The 21,101-nt window shown below is 41.9% G+C and overlaps 3 protein-coding genes across 6 annotated transcripts in view; 2 read left to right on the top strand and 1 right to left on the bottom strand.

Moving 5' to 3' along the window:
* Positions 1 to 9,320, bottom strand: part of mag (myelin associated glycoprotein) — an 18,182-nt gene extending 8,862 nt beyond the window's left edge. The window contains exons 1-2 of one of the 2 annotated variants that reach the window (XM_045709175.2): positions 9,167 to 9,320; positions 8,984 to 9,065 (exon numbers count right to left, since the gene is read on the bottom strand). In XM_045709175.2, coding sequence (XP_045565131.2) covers positions 8,984 to 9,065; positions 9,167 to 9,190 — 106 coding nt within the window. In that variant the 5' untranslated portion in view covers positions 9,191 to 9,320. 2 annotated transcript variants of the gene reach the window in all.
* On the top strand, positions 523 to 6,234 carry LOC145850381 (formyl peptide receptor 2). 2 transcript variants are annotated; one of them, XM_082969985.1, is made up of 3 exons: positions 583 to 747; positions 2,054 to 2,369; positions 3,968 to 6,234. In XM_082969985.1, the coding sequence occupies exon 3, from the start codon at positions 3,969 to 3,971 to the stop codon at positions 5,010 to 5,012; it is 1,044 nt and encodes a 347-aa protein (XP_082826111.1). In that variant the 5' UTR covers positions 583 to 747; positions 2,054 to 2,369; position 3,968; the 3' UTR covers positions 5,013 to 6,234. The 2 variants fall into 2 exon arrangements, with proteins under 2 accessions (XP_082826110.1, XP_082826111.1); XM_082969984.1 differs by lacking the exon at positions 2,054 to 2,369 and having other exon boundaries at positions 523 to 747.
* Positions 617 to 21,101, top strand: LOC106588455 (formyl peptide receptor 2-like). Of its 2 annotated transcripts, XM_082969987.1 has the most exons (3): positions 617 to 747; positions 7,903 to 7,998; positions 17,832 to 21,101. In XM_082969987.1, the coding sequence occupies exon 3, from the start codon at positions 17,833 to 17,835 to the stop codon at positions 18,874 to 18,876; it is 1,044 nt and encodes a 347-aa protein (XP_082826113.1). In that variant the 5' UTR covers positions 617 to 747; positions 7,903 to 7,998; position 17,832; the 3' UTR covers positions 18,877 to 21,101. The 2 variants fall into 2 exon arrangements, with proteins under 2 accessions (XP_082826113.1, XP_082826112.1); XM_082969986.1 differs by lacking the exons at positions 617 to 747; positions 7,903 to 7,998 and adding an exon at positions 9,875 to 10,261 and having other exon boundaries at positions 17,832 to 21,100.

Below are 21,101 nucleotides of genomic sequence, written 5' to 3'. Positions count from 1 at the left end.
TGGTTCCACATATTTATTCCGTGAAACATTTGCGATGCACCAATAACTTGAATAACAAAAACAACAAACCGTGACGCAGAGAGAAATAAACACTACTCAAAAGATAACAACCCACAAACACAAGTGGAAAAACCCCTACTTAAATATGATCTCCAATTAGAGACCGAGGACAGGCTGCCTCTAATTGGAGATTATCCCAAAAACCCCAACATAGAAATAGAAACCTAGAATAACCACATAGAAATAGATAACATAGAAAACCACCCAAAAACACCCCCTGTCACGCCCTGACCTACTCTACTATAGAAAATGACATCTTACAAGGGTCAGGACGTGACACTAGGACTCCAGTTGAAGAGGGAAGAGCGTCTAACAACCGAGTAAGGCATGGGCAGTAGTACACATCCCCTTCCACACCCCCCATCTGCGTGAGCAGAGAGAGGGGATGGGAAAGCCGATGGGAGCGAGAGAGATGGAACGTGAGAAAGAGAGAGCGAGAGACAGGAAGTTCACAGATCTGATCACTTTTCTCTGGCCACTTCACCCAAGTGACACAATGATTTATGGCTGGAGTTCACATCACTTAGACACACAGACACACTCACACACACAGGAAGGACAGAGGAGATCGTGAGGATTGTCTGTAAACTAAAGACACACAGCTTAGAACTATGAACCTCCACACTTTGGTCAACCTCTGAAGCTAAACATGCTGGACAGCTACTACTGAAGCATCTCAACTCATAGGTAAGTATTATCAGTATGAATAACAACAACCATATACAGCGTTTTTTTGGCATTACTTTTCATATAGTTTCTTAAATCACTTTATTTGGATATTTTCAAATACAGGAGAGAATATTCTCTAGATGTTCTGACTATCTATACTGGCCACCCAAACTGTACACGTACGTAGTTGTAGCATGCTATAGCCTATTCTGGACAAATGATGAGATTCTGTGGATAGTTAGCTGAACAGATCATCTGTCAGGGACTATATAAAGAAATATGTTACCCTTTATCTGTGTCCATTGCTTTCCATTGCAATATCACCACTTGCCAGCTCAAATTGAGTTGCCAACAAAACGGATAATGATTAGCCACTGATATACATTACTAGATTAAAATATTGAGTAAAATCTAGGCTAGATATGGACGTTTTTTTTTCAGCATTCATTGAAACTTAATTTAGCCAGCAACAGTAAGTCATTGTGAACAAAGTTTCTTCTACCTTTACGAGCAGGGGCGAACAGCAGTTAATCACGTAGGCGAGCATAAATATTGTAGTAACACAAACAGTGCCATAAAACAGGAGGTGTAACAGAACAATGTAATCTTCATCATGTATACAATGAAGTCCAGAACAATCAGTCCACTGTGCTAGACACATTGCTCATGAAGTCGCCAGTACATACAGTATGTCAGTCACATCTAACGATATGACATAATTCTTTATCTTGACAATAAAGAAATGAAGCAGAAAGGATTTTACTTTGTAAGGTCTATTTACATGAATGAAATACATCCTCAAACTGATAAAGAACAACCAATGAATGTAGCCTGTCAATATTGACTTTGACCTAGTGCAGAGAGCCAGCTTTATGACAACGCAAGAATTTAGGGGGATTCAAATCGTATTAGCGTCATATCAAAGAAGCCTCTGCTCATGAAACAACACAAAACCGTACGAGAGGTGGAGTGAGTCCTTGGCTCATGGCACAATAACACATTCCTAATAGTCTTGCTCCTAGGTAAACCCCATCCCTTATATAGACTGGAAGCTTATTGGTTGCCAGACAACAGGACTATGTTTTGTTTTACTGTTTGCTCACTCATGGGAATATATATACAGTGCATTCGGCAAATATTCAGACCCCTTGAGTTTTTCAATATTTTGTTACATTACAGCCTTATTCTAAAATGGATTAAATCGTTTTTATTTCTCATCAATCTACACAAAACATCTGATAATGACAAGGCAAAAAAAAACTTTTATTCATATCATATTCTTTGCTGAGTGACTCAAGAACCCGAACTGGTCACTCTGACATAGGTCCAGAGTTCCTCTGTGGAGATGGGAGAACCTTCCAGAAGGACAACCATCTCTGCAGCACTACACCAATCAGGCCTTTATGGTAGAGTGGTCAGACGGAAGCCACTCCTCTGTAAAAGGCACATGACAGCAGCTCGCTTTGTCCTTTTAAAAAGGGTGCCTAAAGGACTCTCAGACCATGAAAAACAAGACTCTTTGGCCTGAATGCCAAGCTTCACATCTGAAGGAAACCAGGCACCGCTCATCACCTGGCCAATACTATCACTACGGTGAAGCATGGTGGTGGCAGCATCATACTATGGGGATGTTTTCAGAGGTAAACCAAATTAATTAATTTTAGAATAAGGCTGTAACCTCTTCTGCAGATTTACTATCTCACCACCAGGGGGTGTTGCAGCACCCCTACTTCTCGCAGCTATGACGCAGAGAGACTGGTCAAATGAGTCATAAGCCAAAAACATTTTATGATTCCTGTCTATGCATGCCTCTGGAAAGGAAATGGAGATACTGTATGCGAAGAGGATCAGGATGGCAGTCATGTTCAGACAACATTCCTTGTTGGACTGATATGTTTTAGGGGGATTGCAGACAGTATGTCAATATCCGATGAATTGTATAGTATGGAGGTTGGTGGAACCTTAATTGGGGCTCGTGGTAATGGCTGGAGTGGAATCGGTGGAATGGTGTCAAATACAAAGTGGAATGAGTGGAATGGTGTCAAATACATGAAACAGGTGTTGATATTCCATTTAGTCCATTCCAGCCATTATTATGAGCCGTCCTCCCCTCAGCAGCCTCCTGTGGTGTGCACTTTGGGAAAAGGTTAAAAAAAGGGTCAAACTGTGGGTAGTTCACAGTCCCAGACCCCCGCCACATACTCACAAAAATACACACACACGCCTTCCCAGTCATAGACATAGGAATGGACTGTCATGAATAGATTACATCATGCCTGGTACACAACATCCCATCTGAAGATTCAGAATACTTCCTAAACAGCAAAATATATTTCATTTTAATCTTAAAGTCAAGAATTTATAGAGTTCTGTTCATTTGTGACTATGAGTCCTCTTCCTGATAATATTAAACCTCTTAAGGATCCGCCCCGTTTTTAAAGTTTTTGCCTAAAATGACATACCCAAATCTAACTGCCTGTTGCTCAGGCCCTGAAGCAAGGATATGCATATTATTGGTACCATTTGAAAGGAAACCCTTTGAAGATTGTGGAAATGTGAATATAACACAATAGAACATGGAATGTAGGAGAATATAACACAATAAATCTGGTAAAAGACAATACAAAGAAAAAAAACGAATGTTCTTTTGTATTTTTTGTACCATCATCTTTGAAATGCAAGAGAAAGGCCATAATGTATTATTCCAGCCCAGGTGCAATTTAGATTTTGGCAACTATATCGCAGCAGTGTATGTGTAAAGTTTTAGACTGATCCAAGGAACCATTGCATTTCTGTTCAAAATGTTGCATCAAGACTTCCCAAATGTACCTAATTTGTTTATTAATAACTTTTCATTTTCAAAATTGTGCACTCTCCTCAAACAATAGCATGGTATTCTTTCACTGTAATAGCTACTGTAAATTGGACAGTGCAGTTAGATTAACAAGAATTTAAGCTTTCTGCCAATATCAGACATATCTATGTCCTTGGAAATGTTCTTGTTACTTACAACCTCATGCTAATCACATTAGCCTACGTTAGCTCAACCGTCTCTTGGACAGGACACCTATCCCGAAGAAGTTTTTAACTGACTGGCTGCTGGCTGTGACAAAGTGTTCTACCATTAGAGGAAACAGTGTTACACAATATGACTCATCTATAGGAAAGCCATTAAGTATAATGTAGATTAGAAGGAAGTCATTCTGTGTATTCAAACTATTGTCGCCCTTTTTTACAGAATGACACCAAACGCCACACTTCTGTTCTTCCTCGTCACCTCAGCCGCCCGAGATGACGAAGCCAAGGTGGTGGACATCGATGCCGTCATGAACAAATTAAACATTGTCCTTCTCACGCTGACCATTGTATTGGGCACCACGGGCAACTCTGTAGTCATCTGGGTGGCAGGCTTCAAGCTCAATCCTACCGTCACCAATGTGTGGCTGGTCAACCTGGCCGTGGCCGACCTCATCTTCTGCCTGAGCCGTGTGCTCTCACTGACCAAGAAGCTCTTCTTCGACTACTGGCCGTTCGGCATCTTCTTATGCAAGTTCAATGGCTTCTTCAGGTATACCAACATGTTCTGCAGTGTGTTCCTGCTCGCCGTCATCAGCATGGACCGGACGCTCTGCATCTGGTACCCCGTCTTTACCAAACGGCGTAGGACGATCTGCGCCGCCCGCCTGGTGAGCGCCGGCGTGTGGGCAGTGGCGGCCATTTTGAGCGCCCCCTACTTCGCCTACCGCAGGGTTTACTTGGACAAGAACAACCTGAGCAAGTGCTCTCTGGAGGACAATGAGCCGAATGGCGATAATAGCGCTAAGCTAGCGCTCTACCTAATGCGCTTCCTATGCGGTTTCCTGCTTCCTTTCCTCATCATCCTCTGCTGCTACATCCTAGCAGGGTTAGGCATCCGACGCACCCGCCTGTTGGGCAAGTCACGTCCACTCCGTATCCTGGTATCGCTGGTCTGTGCCTTCTTCCTGTGCTGGGCGCCATACCACTGCCTCCTACTGGCAAAGATGGTGAACAGCAACAGTACGGTGGTGAAGGTGGGGCTGACAGGGGCCACAGGCTTTACCTACTTCAACAGTTGCGTGAACCCGCTGCTGTACTTCTGTATGGGGTTGGACATGAGAGGGTCGAGGTTCAGGCAGACCTTAGTGGGGGTGTATCGGAGAGCACTAGCCGATGACAGAGATGGTCGCTCCACGCAGTCCAACGAGCGCACAGTGGATGATAGCTCTGGCTCTGCGTCACAACCTACACTCAGTCTCAAGTGAATGTGGCCCACATCTGAGGGAAGTCACATTTGAATTTTCCATATTGCTGACACCTCATTCACTCTCATTGATGATACAAAGAGGGGAAAATAAAGAGTTGAGAGAAAATAGGTAGAGGGGAGTCAGAAGAAGAGGATGTGATCTGGACAACTTGACTTGAGGAAGCGTGGTGGTCGCTTGTTTCTCTTTTAGTCACCACATTGCTCCTCCTAGTCAGACTGTCTCTATCATGTCTCAGTCATATGACTGGTCTCTCCTTCAGACTAACTGTATCAGAAGTGAACAAAGTGGCTTAGCTTAAGCTCTGTGGTTGCCAGATCAGATAAAACCGGAGGGCCACGTTTCCACTTAATATGCAACGTCAGACACCACACTCACAGCGGAAGAGAAATGAAAACCACAATTCACTTTCTGACTCTCTCTCGCTCTCTCCCTCCTTCCCTCTCACTCACTCTCTCTCTCTCTTTCTCTCATTCTCCTCTCTCTGATTATATTTTTCAGGACTCTTGTACTAAAATAAAAAGTGTGAAAGAGACAATTCAGCCAAGATCTATTTATCTTTTGATAAATATTCTCAATGAGAATCAAAACTGTTTTCCTGTATTGTCTGAAACTGTGTAGCTGGCGGTGTCATTCATGAAAGGCCTAAATGCCCAGGATGCAGAGAAACAGAAATCCCCCTCAGCACAATGGAGGAAAGGAACATAAATGGATGGGAACAAACAGAACAGACCAGCCAGCCGCACCCTCCTTCCTCTCATCTTTTTGATGCTCTGTCCTTTATCGATGTAAATTTCTTTTTTTAATCAATGTGTCACGTCCTGGCCAGTATAAGGGTTAATTGTCATTTTAGTTTGGTCAGGACGTGGCAGAGGGTATTTGTTTTATGTGGTTCAGGGTGGTGTGTTAGTTAGGAGGGCGTTTGATTTATTATTTCCGGGTTTTGAGTTATGGTCTATGTTGTATTTCTATGTGTAGTCTGGTTGATCTATTTCTATGTTGAGTTAATTGGGGTGGACTTCCAATTGAAGGCAGCTGTGTGGTGTTGCCTTTGATTGGAAGTCCTATATTAGTTGGGTGTGTTTGTCTGTGTATTTGTGGGAGATTGTTCTGTGTTTAGCCTTGTCAGACTGTTTTGTTGATCGGTTGTTCTTTTTTTTGTTGTTGTTATTTTTGTACGTTCATTCTGAGTTTATTAAATGTCAAGATGAGCTTACACATACCTGCTGTGTTTTGGTCCTCCATTACCAACGACAATCGTGACACAATGTGTGTAAAACAAATTGACCAATTGCCATTGTCGAGAAAGTACCATGCCACATTCTTCAACCAACATGTTGACCTATAGGAAGAGGGAACTCCTACTGTATGTCTGATTTGTCATGAGTCAAAAGGTCTTGAATTGAGCAACATGTGAAATAATAAAATGGGTTGAAGGCAGTGGGGTGAAGGGTGCTGCTGTGTATGTAAGTACACAAGTTATGTTTTTCTTTGCTTCTGTTTCAGCAACACACATCCTCTATAGTTGTTTTTTTCACTGATCATCATTCACAAGGGGGCGACAAAGGTTTTCTTGATGTCTTCTCATTTGTTGTGAAAGCAAAAGAGTCCCTCTTGTCTCGTTGTCTTCCCTTGCTAGCAAGTTGGCTGAACACTGCAAGCTAGCTGGCCTTTTGAAATAATTGGATGTCTAATCAAATAATATTAAATGGCAAATACTTTCCGGTGTAACCTACAACATTATCCCAATTTGATTTGCTGCTTCAATGTATTGGCTCCCATATCAGCTAAACATAGAATGTCAGAATTCTTTTGTCGGAGCCCCTCCTGTTTTAAGCCCCACCTGTTTAGCTAAAAAAAGTAATGTTGCCTGTTTTGCATGCTATTTTGGCATTAATATTATATATCAAAATTATTACTGAGTTAATAAAGCTGCATACAAACATGTTCTCTTTGTTGCACTCTTGAGTAAGACAGCTCCAAAATGTAGGTGTTTCAGCCTAGCTCAGTTTTTTCTGTGGTGGAGAGGCAGCCAGTGGAAAATACAGAGTGTAGGGGTTGGTAATCTTCTCTAGTTGTGCCGTGATTGGCTCAGTGTTCTGTCACTCATGGGGACACTATGTCACCACAAAATCTACAGGGAGAGCTAGAAAGTTCAAGCCCCCTTGGGAGCTGTCATAGATTTACATTAGAAGTGCCCATCCAAGAAGGCTCAAGGTCATTGGCCACAGATAAAATGACATCAAATCACGTTATATCTACCGTAGCTTTGATTGGACATGTCCACATCATACTTTTAAAATCTTAGCTAGCAAGCTAGACAAGCAGTCATCATGAATCACGTCGGCAAATCCTTTTCAATCCTTGTTATATGAATAGAAATGATAGATAAAACGTATCAGTGCTCATCGGCCATTGGATATTAACATTACACAACAAGTTGGAAATCGCAAATTCAGCAATGAGTGGTTTGGAAGGAATCAGTGGCTAACTGCAAGTGTTGCAAAGTAATCACTATTTTTCTTCCACTGCCTGCTATTCGGTGGTGGTGTGTGGTCTAAGTCTGTGTTTAAGGGTCTCTTTTCCAAGCTTAAAAGGATAAACATTCACACGCAACACCATGGACCAGAAAAGGTTGAATACATAGGCCATGTTGTTAATCCAGCATGACTTCTGCCGTCGTCAAAACAGCTGGAAACTCAGAACTGGGAAATCTCAGACTACAGTGAGTTCAAGACAACTGGGAACTTTGAAAAAAACAAGCTCCGACTGAGAAAAAAAGTTTTGAATGGTCATCCAACTCGGAATTCCGAGTTGAGAACTCACGCCTCCTTCTAGAGCTCCGACCTGAAGATCACTGACGTCATGATTCAACCTTGTTTTTTTTCAGAGTTCCCAGTTGTCTTGAAAGCACCATAAATCCAGAGGATGCCAGACTTTGATGATTTTCCCACGAGAAGGACTGCCACGCAACCTTCCTGTTCAGGTGAGCACAGCACAACAAGTCCAAAAATGTATTGTATGCTGCTGCATAAATTATGTAATATGCCAGGGAGATGTGTATACTTTCGCTTAGAAAATAATACTAAGTGTATGTTGTGTAGTAAGATGTTAGTAGCCCATGTGCCTCACCCAATAGTTTGGTCCCTTTCCCCTTCATAACTTAGCCTACTGTTCTGACTTGGTGGTGCACATTTAGCCTATAGCCTGTTTTAGAGAAACGTTATCATCGAATATTGTAAGAGCTTTCATTGTCTGCTTATATGCCCCCTTTATTTGTCCTACAGTTCTGACTTGGTGTACAGAGAGTATATTGTAAAAATGGCCCATGTTCTGAACTCTGTCGCTGTACATTTCAAAAGTGCTGAACAAATAGTTATATTGACTACGTCCGTATTAGCTCGCTCGTTAATGTCTTAATCCAAATTACGGATTGCCTCTTATCTGCTCATTGTTCCCTTATGTCATAGTTTGTACAACTCAATTGTCAGTAGAAACCACATTTGTCAGCCATATCAGCTATGTTTTTTAAAAAGGATTCACTCCATGGTGCTGAAAAGAAAGCTCTGCTGTTGGGACAGCTTAAAGTAGGCCCTAACAGTTTGTGGGCACTGTTTGTCACCGTTATAGTGCAATTCATGTATTGTTTAGTGTTGTGTTGTGTAGTGGCGTTGCTGGCATGCATAAAAAGAAATAACAATGTTACGTTTGCCCCATGCTAAAATCGACACTGATCTTCTTTGATTTATTGTTTGAACAGTCGCTAAGATTATATTTATTTATCAATGCCAAATAGGCTGCTTATTTAGTGCCAAGCTAAACTGAGACCGTAATCTTGAAATTTAAGTGATTTTAAAGATGATTAGCTGTGAAATAATCACATTTATAATTAAACAATATGTTATCAGTAAAATGTCAGTAAAATTGTCAGTAAGTGTATCAGTTAAGAGGACAATCAGGAAGAAACTGACCTTTCAGCAGAAAAATGGTGAAAGCAATAAACCACAGACCCATCTGTGATGTTGTTGAGGTGCCTTCCACAGTAACAATACACTTCAAATAAACATAGAGACAGACAAATACTGTGTTTATTGTGTAATGCTTCTGAGATACTCTAAATGTGTCTTTTAGATTAAATTAGGAAAAAGCCTTACCTGTGACTGAATAATAGAGATCATGGATATTGAGATGACAGATATATCCAAAATGGCACAGGGTGTTCAATCAAAGCAAGAAGCTGTCTTTTCTTTTATATGCATTGTGAAATAAAGGGAAATCCAAACCCTGTTTGCTTAATGCTGAACCAATGACAAACATCAGAATAAAGAGGATGTTTGCTACAGTTGATGGAACATTAGAACATTTGCAATTGGTTGCAACATTCTGACAGGACATCTCTGACTTCTCTATTGTAATAAGGCACAACGTGATGACTTGACACAGTCTGCCACCGGAGTGCAACATCCCCTTGTAGGAGCCACCAAAACTATCAGGGGTCAGGGGCATCCTGCAGATAGCTTTTATAAAGCTCTGTATACAGTCGTGCAGTACATGCATCAGTAAGACAGCTATTGGTACATTTGGAGAGTGATTAACTCTAACTAAAATCTGCAATAAAACAAAATATTGTGATTGAATGATGCATTTAGATCCTTATATAAAGTAGTATCATTTGATACTTTGAGATTGGGATGGCACCATGAAAAAGCCCTTATCTTGACCTAATTAGCTACTAACTACACCATCATTCATCATAAAGTCATAATTTATTGAGGCATTCACCTCATTCTGGGTCTGTTGGCTAAAAATAGAGAATACATGCCGGAAGTGGACACTCTAGGACTCCAGGGAAGAGTGTCCAACGACCGAGTAAGGCATGGTCAGTAGTGCACACCCCCTTCCAACTCTTGCCCCTTGTATCTGTGTGAGCAGAGAGAGGAGGTGGGAGATAGGGAATGGGAGCAAAAGAGATGGAGCGTGAGAAAGAGAGAGCGAGAGGCAGGAAGTTCACTTTTCTGTAGCCTTTTCACCCAAGCGGCACAATGACTTGTGGTTGGGGGCCACATAATTTAGACATGCACACACAGACACACTCACAGGAAGGATAGAGAAGATCGTGAGGATTGTAGGGACCCAGACCTATCTGTAAACTAAAGACACACAGCTTAGAACTATGAACCTCCACACTTTGGTCAACCTCTGAAGCTAAACATGCTGGACAGCTACTACTGAAGCATCTCAACTCATAGGTAAGTATTATCAGTATGAATAACAACAACCGTATACAGCGTTTTTTTGGGATTACTTTTCATTTAGTTTCTTAAATCACTTTATTTGGATATTTTCAAATACAGGAGAGAATATTCTCTAGATGTTCTGACTATCAAGAGACGATTGCTTTGATTTAGTAAACTCTTTTGACATGAAGCAACTTCGTCTTCTGACTATCAATACTGGCCATTCAAGCTGTACACGTACGTAGTTGTAGCATGCTATAGCCTATTCTGGACAAATGATGAGATTCTGTGGATAGTTAGCTGAATATATACAGATCGTCCGTCAGGGACTATATAAAGAAGATACTGTACGTTACTCTTTATCTGCGTCCATTGCTTTCCATTGCAATATCATCAAATGCCAGCTCAAATTGAGTTGCCGACAAGACGAATAATGATTAGCCACTGATATATATATAACTACTGTAGATGAAAATATTGAGTAAAGTCTAGGCTAGATATGGACTGTTTGTTTTGCAGAATTTATTGAAACTTAATTTAGCCAGGAACAGTAAGTAATTGAAAACAAAGTTTCTTCTACATTTACGAGCAGGGGCGAACAGCATCTGTCAGTCACATCTAACAATAAGACATCATTCTTTATCTTGACAATAAAGAAATCAAACAGAAATAGTATCTCATGTTTATCAAAGACAAATTATCGGATTTTACTTTGAAATACATCCTCAAACTGATAAAGAACAAACAATGAATCTACCCTGTCAATATTGACTTTGACCTAGTGCCAAGAGCAAGCATTATGGCAACGCAAGTATTTACATGGGAATGCAAATTGTATTAGCGTCATATCAAAGAAGCCTCTGCTCATAAAACAACACAAAACCGTACGAGAGGTGGATTGAGTCCTTGACTCATTGCACAATAACACATTCCTAATAGTCTTGCTCCTAGGTAAACCCCATCCCTTATATAGACTGGAAGCTTATTGGTTGCCAGACAACAGGACTATGTTTGTTTTACTATTGGCTCACTGAAGGGAATATACATATACAGTGCATTCGGAAAGTATATGAGTAAAGAATCTGAATACTTATGTAAATGTGATATTTCAGTTTTTTTGCTTTTATACATCTCAAAATGTTTCTAAAAACCTGTTTTTGCTTTGTCATTATGGAGTATTGTGTTTTGATTGATGAGTATAAAAAACAATTGAATCCATTTTAGAATAGGGCTGTAATAACATAACAAAATGTGGAAAAAGTGAAGGGGTCTGAATACTTTCCAAATGCACTGCTCACTGATTGGAATATTCAGCTCTTCTGCAGTTTTACTATCTCACCACCAGTGGAGCTGCAACACCCTCAGCACCCCTACTTCCCACGGCTATGATCCAAAGAGACTGGTCACATCAAGGCTGTTACCGCCACAGCAGCGGTCACGAGTCATGGAGTTAGTCAAATTCAAATTTCATGTGAAGTCACGGTAATTCGGCTTCTCCAAGCTCTGATGCTGCTGATGGTCATTAGTAGCCTACCAAACTTGCTAACTGCCTGGTACTCACCACTCTATTGTCACTCTGAGATCAATGCAAATGTCATCGAAAATCTAATCAAACACTAAATGAGAGCCCATCAGCTCATTTTGCACAATAGGCTATGCAATTGCGTGAGAAAACAGAGTGATGGCCTCTACTAAAAAGAAGAGGATCCCATCAGCTAGGGCTACTATATTTATTTCTCAACTTTCCTAATATTGAGCACCTTGCTTCTCTTTACAGCATGAAAATGAACCTTGGGAAAAGCGTCCTCCATTCACTATTTAAGTGCATAGATGAAATATGTATTTTTTTTACCCTGCCCCTGTTTCGAGACAGGTGCATGATAATGGTCCATTCCAAATCAAAACAAATTTCACAGATATTATTTAGTATATGTAAATGCAATATTAAATTAAGAATAGTGTGATGAGTGGCAATATTAGCCTACTTGTGAATGAAATATTATCACTTGTGAATGATGCCCAGCATAAGGCAAGAAACAGAGCAGACCTTTTTTTTGCTACTTTTTCAAATCATAGTCCCACACATCATGTAGCCTAGCCCATCGGCCTATATGTTTTGATAAGGTTTGCATCACAACTAAAGTGGTCATGTAACTGTAGATTCTAACTGGCTTACATACGCAGTGCGTGAGTTTCAAGTTTGGGGAAGATCATTTTCACCTTTAAAATGCACCTTTATAATAGAAGCATTACATGGGTAATCCCATTTCTTTCACATTTGATAATGGTGTTTTCCAGCTAATGGAACATTCGGTTTATAGCCTACTGCCGTTTGTGCACTGCTGCACAAATAGTTTGTCAACATTTTAAGCTAAACGTTCTGATCTGTTGCATCAGCCTCATTGCGTTTTTCTTTTCATGCTAGCAGTTGTATAAATTTGGGATCTATCGCATCCCACAACTGTCCCAGACTATGTTTGGAATATTTATTACTCGCACAGAATAGGTCAACTTTTGTACTATGGGGGATAGTAGATTGACATAGGCTAGTGCTTTTGTTGTTCATTAGGCCTACTCATCTTGTTGGCTGACGAAAAGTAAATTCTTCCAAAATCTTTAATACGTTAATACGTGCCTCGGAATTGGATGAGGACGCATGCAGTTGCCACCCCGATATGTCTGTCTTCAACCTGTGAGAAAGACCCGATCACTTGACTGAGAGCCATGTGAGTGAGAGGTGCTTTAGAGCACGCAGCACGCAGGGAGAAGGGAATTATAATTATCGTATTCAGCCTAAGGGCACAACCGCCACTGGCCGCAAAATGTATGGATTCTTTTAGGGGGCATTATGGTCAAACAAAGGGGATGCCACTGGGAAATTCGAGGCATTATCAAGTGCTTGTCAAATTGTGAATGAGAGACTGATGCGGTATGTACAGCCTGCACAAAAAATAAAGCAGAGCTCATGCCTTTCATGTGACTTCTTTCAAATCATCATTAGAGTCTCATCATGCAGCCTTACAATGTATTAAAAATCAAACCATATACCCCAACATTTGTATCGCAACTAAAGTTACATAAATAACTCTAAATTAAGCATATAGGAGTACCTGTTTCTTTGTTAACCACTCAACACAGAATTGCCACATGTGCGCACTCCCTCAAATTGTTTGGAGAAAATAGCATAGCCAGATCAGGATCTAACATAAGGACAACTCAGAGTATGCTATTCTGTTCTTCTGAAATAGACTACATTTTCTTCATATCATGTTTCTTTAGACCTGTCTAAAATAAATAATGGATTTATTGTGAAGGTGTAGGCTATATTGTGTGGAAGCCAGGAGATGCAAAATGTGTTTGTTAATTAACTGTCACATACCGTGAGACCGGCAATTATTTGCTAGACAATCACCGGCTGATGAAATTTCATGACCGCCACAGCCCTAGTTATAAGCCAAAACCATTATACGATTCCTGTCTATGCATGCCTCTGGAAAGGAAATAGAGATACTGTATGCAAAGAGGACCAGGATGGCGATCATGTTCTTACAAGTTCCTTGTTGGACTGATATATTTTAGGTGGAATGCAGAGAGTATGTCAATATCCAATGAATTGTATAGTATGTGAGTGTGCACCACAGGAGGTTGGTCAAATCAAATCAAACTTTATTTGTCACATGCGCCGAACAGGTAGACCTTACCGTGAAATGCTTACTTACAAGCCCTTAACCAACGATGCAGTTCAAGAAAAAGTTAAGAAAATATTTACCAAATAAACGAAAGTAAAAAATTATCAAAAGTAACACAATTAAATAACAATAACGAGGCTATATACAGGGGGTACCGGTTTCCGAGTCAGTGTGCGGGGGTACAGGTTAGTCGAGGTAATTTGAACATGTAGGTAGGGGTAAAGTGACTATGCATAAATAATAAATAGCGAGTAGCAGCAGTGTAATAACAAATGGGGTGGGGGGGCAATGTAAATAGTTCGGGTGGCCATTTAATTAATTGTTCAGCAGTCTTGTGGCTTGGGAGTAGAAGCTGTTAGGGAGCTGTGGGGACGTTGTATTGATTAATGTGATGACTGCTGTTCCTCGATTGATTAACTGTTTATAGTTATGTGATTAAATTAATCAGGTACTTATTAACTCAGTAACCTGGGGCACCATGGGAAAGTTTGGTTTTATTGAGTTTCTATTTCCCAAATTAACTAAAAAAAATATCAGAATATCAATTTTACAACAGTTGCTAATTAATTAATTTCCTTTACAGTCTTATCCTGAACATCGCATAATCTGGGAATCTGCACAAATCCGAGTCCCACTAAATAAGTCTGTACCATACCAATTGAGTTTATTATTTATTTACTAACAAGCTAAAAGGATAATATAAGATACACAAACACACAGTCTAGGCTATTGATTAGAACTTAATACAATGAAACAGGTCCCTAGCGGGCCAACACAATATGACACATTACACAAATGGAGATTTAAAAAGAGAGAGAAAGAGAGAAAAGCACACTTGGGTACATTTGTAAACTATGCTTAGTTTAGCCCTAACCTTGCCCCGAACTGCCGCTCTTATGGGTCAGAATATAATGATGTAATTACGTGTCAAAGGTCTCGGATGGGGTATCTCCTCATGGACCGAGATCCTCCTTCTCCTCTGATGGCGACACCTGTTGTTACCGGGTGTAACTATCTGATTGTCCACACGATGTCAGTGTCACATTGAGGGAGAGGTTGTTGTCCTGGCACCACACTGCTAGATCTCTGACCTCCCTATTGACTGTCTCATCGTTGTCAGTAATCAGGCCTACCACTGTTGTGTCGTCAGTTGTGGTCTTGGAGTCGTGTTTGGCACGCAGTCGTGGGTGAACAGGGAGTACAGGAGGGGACTAAACACGTACCCCTGAAGGGTCCCCCGTGTTGAGGATCAGCATGGCAGACGTGTTGTTGCCTACCCTTACCACCTGGGGGAGGCCCGTCAGGGAGTCCAGGATCCAGTTGCAGAGGGAGGTGTTTAGTCCCAGGGTCCTCAGCTTAGTAAGGAGCTTTCTGGGCACTATGTTGTTGAACGCTGAGCTGTAGTCAATGAACAGCATTCTCACATAGGTGTTCCTTTTGTCCAGCTGGGAAAGGGCAGTGTGGAGTGCAATTAAGATTGCGTCATCTGTGGATCTGTTGGGGCGGTATGCGAATTGGAGTCGGTCTAGGGTATTCGGGATGATGCTGTTGATGTGAGCCATGACCAGCCTTTCAAAGCACTTCAAAGCTACCGAAGTGAGTGCTATGGGGAGGTAATCATTTAGGCAGGTTACCTTCGCTTCCTTGGGCACAGGGACTACGGTGGTCTGCTTGAAACATGTAGGTAGTACAGACTCGGTCAGGGAGAGGTTGAAAATGTCAGTGAAGACACTTGTTTGAATGTTGACCTGCTTAAAGGTCTTGCTCACATCGGCTACTGAGAGCGTTATCACACAGTCGTCCGGAACATCTGGTGCTCTCATGCATGCTTCAGTGTTGCTTGCCTCGAAGCGAGCATAAAAGGCATTTAGCTCGTCTGGTAGGCTCGCGTCATTGGGCAGCTCGCAGCTGGGTTTCTCTTTGTAGTCCGTAATAGTTTTCAAGCCCTGCCATATCCGACGAGCATCAGAGCCGGTGTAGTAGGATTCAATCTTAATCCTGTATTGACGCTTTGCCTGTTTGATGGTTCGTCTGAGGGCATAGCGTGATTTCTTATAAGCGTCCGGATTAGTGTCCCGCTCCTTGAAAGAGGCAGCTCTAGTCTTAAGCTCAATGCAGATGTTGCCTGTAATCCATGGCTTCTGGTTGGGATATGTACGTACGGTCACTGTGGGGACGACGTCGTCGATGCACTTATTGATGAAGCCGATGACTGAGGTGGTACACTCCTCAATGCCATTGGATGAATCCCGGAACATATTCCAGTCTGTGCTAGCAAAACAGTCCTGTAGCGTAGCATCCACGTCATCTGACCACTTAGGTATTGAGCGAGTCACTGGTACTTCCTGCTTTAGTATTTGCTTGTAAGCAGGAAGCAGGAGGATAGAATTATGGTCAGGTTTGCCAAATGGACGGCGAGGGAGAGCTTTGCATGCATCTCTGTGTGTGGAGTAAAGGTGGTCGAGAGTTTTTTTTCCTCTGGTTACGCGTGACATGCTGGTAAAAATTTGGTAAAACGGATTTAAGTTTGCCTGCCACTATGAACGCCGCTTCTGGATGAACATTTTCTTGTTTGCTTATGGCCTTATACAGCTGGTTGAGTGCGGTCTTAGTGCCACCATCAGTTTATGGTGGTAAATAGACGGCTACGAATAATATAGATGAGAACTCTCTTGGTAGATAGTGTGGTCTACAGCTTATCATAAGGTACTCTGTCCTCAGGCGAGCAATACCTCGAGACTTCTTTAATATTAGACATTGCGCACCAGCTGTTATTGACAAAAAGACACACACCCCCACCCCTCATCTTACCAGACGTAGCTTCTCTGTCTTGCCGGTGCATGGAAAATCCTGCCAGCTCTATATTATCCATGTCGTTGTTCAGCCACGACTTGGTGAAAAATAAGATATTACAGATTTGAATGTCCAGTTGGTATTATAGTCTTGATCGTATAACATCCATTTTGTTTTCCAATGATTGCACGTTGGCCAATGGTAGTGGAGGTTTACTCACTCACCTACAAATTCGCAGAAGGCAGCCCGATCTCCGCCCCATTTTTCTCCGTATTTTCTTCATGCAATGACGGGGATTTGGGCTCGTTTCTGAGAAAGAAGTTATTCCTTTGCGTCGGACTCATTAAAATAAAAATCTTTGTCCAGTTCGAGGTCAGTTATCGTCGTTCTGATGTTCAGAAATTATTTTCAGTGATAAGAGATGGTAGTAGCAACATTATGTACAAAATAAGTAAAAAAATAAGTTACAAACATCTCAAAAAAACTAACAAAATAGCACAGTTGGTTAGGAGTCCGTAAAATGGCAGCCATCCCGTCCGGCACCTTAATTGGGGAGAACGGGCTCGTGGTAATGGCTAAAGCGGAATGAGTGGAATGGTGTCAAATACATGAAACAGGTGTTTGATTCCATTCCATTTACTCCGTTACAGCCATTATTTTGAGCCGTCTTCTCCTCAGCAGCCTCCTGTGGTGTGCACTTTGTCAAAACATTTTTTTTAAAGGGTAAAACTGTGGGTAGTTCACAGTCCCAGACCCCCGCCACATACTCAACCAGATACATACACACACAGACAAAGAATGACACAGACATAGAAATAGACTGTCATGAATAGATTACATCATGCCTGGTACACAATATCCCATCTGAAGATTCCATATACTTCCTAACGTCAAGAATTTATAGAGTTCTGTCCATTTGTGACTATGAGTCCTCTTCCCGATAATAATAACTGACTGGCTATTGGCTGTGATAAAGTGTTCTACCATTAGAGGAAACAGTGTTACACAATATGACTCATCTAGAGGAAAGCCATTAAGTATAATGTAGATTAGAAGGAAGTCATTCTGTGTATTCAAACTATTGTCGCCCTTTTTTACAGAATGACACCAAACGCCACCCTTCCGTTCGTCCTCGTCACCTCAGCCGCCCGAGATGACAAAGCCAAGGTGGTGGACATCGAGGCCATCATGAACAACTTAATCATTGTCCTTTACACACTGACCATTGTATTGGGCACCACAGGCAACTCTGTAGTCATCTGGGTGGCAGGCTTCAAGCTCAAGCCCACCGTCACTAATGTGTGGCTGGTCAACCTGGCCGTGGCCGACCTCATCTTCTGCCTGAGCCGTGTGCTCTCACTGACCAAGAAGCTCTTCTTCGACTACTGGCCGTTCGGCATCTTCTTATGCAAGTTCAATGGCTTCTTCAAGTATACCAACATGTTCTGCAGTGTGTTCCTGCTCGCTGTCATCAGCATGGACCGGACGCTCTGCATCTGGCACCCCGTCTTTACCAAACGGCGTAGGACGATCTGCGCCGCCCGCCTGGTGAGCGCCGGCGTGTGGGCAGTGGCGGCCATTTTGAGCGCCCCCTACTTCGCCTACCGCCAGGTTTACCTCGGCAAGAACAACCTGAGCAAGTGCTCGCTAGATGTCAAGGAGTCAACGAAAGGCGATAACAGGGCTAAGCTAGCGCTCTACCTAATGCGCTTCCTATGCGGTTTCCTGCTTCCTTTCCTCATCATCCTCTGCTGCTACATCCTAGCAGGGTTAGGCATCCGACGCACCCGCCTGTTGGGCAAGTCACGTCCACTCCGTATCCTGGTATCGCTGGTCTGTGCCTTCTTCCTGTGCTGGGCGCCCTACCACTGCCTCCTACTGGCAAAGATGGTGAACAGCAACAGTACGGTGGTGAAGGTGGGGCTGACAGGGGCCACAGGCTTTGCCTACTTCAACAGTTGTGTGAACCCGCTGCTGTACTTCTGTATGGGGTTGGACATGAGAGGGTCGAGGTTCAGGCAGAGCTTAGCGGGGGTGTACCGGAGAGCACTAGCCGATGACAGAGATGGTCGCTCAGTGGATGATAGCTCTGGCTCTGCATCACGACTTGCAATGGTGAATGTGGCCAACATCAGTCTCAAGTGAATGTGGCCAAAGTCTGAGGGAAGTCACATTTGGTATGAGGAGGAGTTTCTGTCCTTATTAGCTCACAGGCTAGTTATAGCTGAATAGCTTGTGTAGACAAACATTTTTCATATTTATTTTCAGTTGGGATACATATAGACATAGAGTAACTGTGAATTTATGTAAATGCCTCAGGAAATAATTGTCACACTTTCGAAGTGTTATGTGATGAAAATCACAGGAAAAAAGTGGAACTGTGCCTAGAATATATAAAATAACATATCAGGAGGAAGTGGTACAACTTCTGGGGAAAGTCATAGATGACTTCAATCACGCTATGTTTTACTAAGTGTCATGTTTGGAAAACATGGAAAAGTGGGAAAACAAGGATATTTATTCCCATTTTTCATCCCATGAGACAAGATTGTAATTGGAAATGACGAAATTGGGGAGAAAAAGGGGAGTAAAATGTAGTTTACCGGTGTAAACTACAACATTATCCCAATTTGATATGTTGCTTAAGGGACAGCTCACAATTTACTGGGGGGAATGGGGTGGTCCAAAATAGGGGAGGGTTTGTGGTTTTTTATTGGGCACTGGGTTTACTAGATAATTTCTTCCATCCTAGCCAAATGTCCTCATCTGCTTGCATGCGCCTCCTCTATATCAAGGTGTTTTGTTACTCCCTTAAATGCACATGCTTTTCCGTGTGCTAACTTTAACTATACCACAGGTCAGTATAGTCTACCAGTCTAACGGTCTATCCAGCATTCATAGTGACAATAGTGGTAGGTGGGTCATTTGTCCAGATCTGCAATAGGCTAACTAACAATCACACCACACATAAAACCATTCAAAGCTGCACCTTAATTCACTCTCATTGATGATTCAAAGGGGGGGAAATAAAGTTGAGAGAGAATAGGAAGAAAGGTAAAGGGAGTCAGAAGAAGAGGATGTGATCTGGACAACTTGACTTGAGGAAGCGTGGTGGTCGCTTGTTTCTCTTTTAGTCACCACATTGCTCCTCCTAGTCAGACTGTCTCTATCATGTCTCAGTCATATGACTGGTCTCTCCTTCAGACTAACTGTATCAGAGGTGAACACAGAGGCTTAGCTTAAGCTCTGTGGTTGCCAGATCAGATAAAACCGGATGGCCACGTTTCCACTTAATATGCAACGTCAGACACCACACTCACAGCGGAAGAGAAATGAAAACCACAATTCAACTCGCTTTATGACTCTGTCGCTCCTTCCTTCCCTGTCTCTCTTTCTCTCTCTCTATCTTCTTCTCCTCTCTCTGATTATATTTTACAGAAAGAAAAGTGTGAAAGAGACAATTCAGCTGACATCTATTTATCTTTTGATAAATATTCTCAATGAGAATCAAAGTCCCACCTGTTTTGAGCCCCACATGTTTAACAAAAAAAAGTTACAATTATTTTTGACTTAATAAAGCCACATACAAACATGGTCTCTTTTTTGCTTTCTTGAATAAGGCAGCTCCAAAATGCAGGTGTTTCAGCCTAGCTCAGTGCTTTCTGTGGTGGAGAGCCAGCCAGAGGAAAAAACAGAGCGTAGGGGTTGGTAATTTTCTCTAGTTGCACCGTGATTGGCTCAGTGTTCTGTCACTCATGGGAACACGTTGCCAGAAAATCTACAGGGAGAGCTAAAAAGTTCAAGCCTCCTTGGGTGCTGCCATAGATTTACATTAGAAGTGCCCGATGAAGAAGGCTCAAGGTCATTGGCCACAGATAAAGTGACGCAGTGGCGACTCGTCATTCAGGGCAGAGCCTTATATTTTATATATCTTCTTTTTAGGGGGGCCTGTTTTGCATGCTATTTTGGCATTAATACATGTCACATATCAGTTTGCTAATAATGTAAAAAATATGAGTTAATAAAGCCGCATACAAAATGCAGGTGTTTCAGCCTAGCTCAGTGCTTTCTGTGGTGGTGGGGCAGGCCAGCAGAAAACCAAATCAAATCAAATTTTATTGGTCACATATCACATGGTTAGCAGATGTTATTGCGAGTGTAGCAAAAATGCTTGTGCCTCTTGTTCCAACAGTGCAGTAATATCTAACAAGTAATCTAACAATTCCACAACAACTACCTAATACGCACAAATCTAAGTAAAGGGATGGAATAAGAATATATACTGTACATATAAGTATATGGATGAGCGATGACTGAGCGGCATAGGCAAGATGTAATAGATGGTATAGAAATACAGTATATACATACAG

Source organism: Salmo salar, chromosome 27 (genome assembly GCF_965601325.2).
Source record: "Salmo salar chromosome 27, fSalSal1, whole genome shotgun sequence".
NCBI lineage: Eukaryota > Metazoa > Chordata > Actinopteri > Salmoniformes > Salmonidae > Salmo > Salmo salar.
Note: the sequence above shows the minus strand (reverse complement) of the source record. Positions and strands in the feature narration are given on the sequence as shown.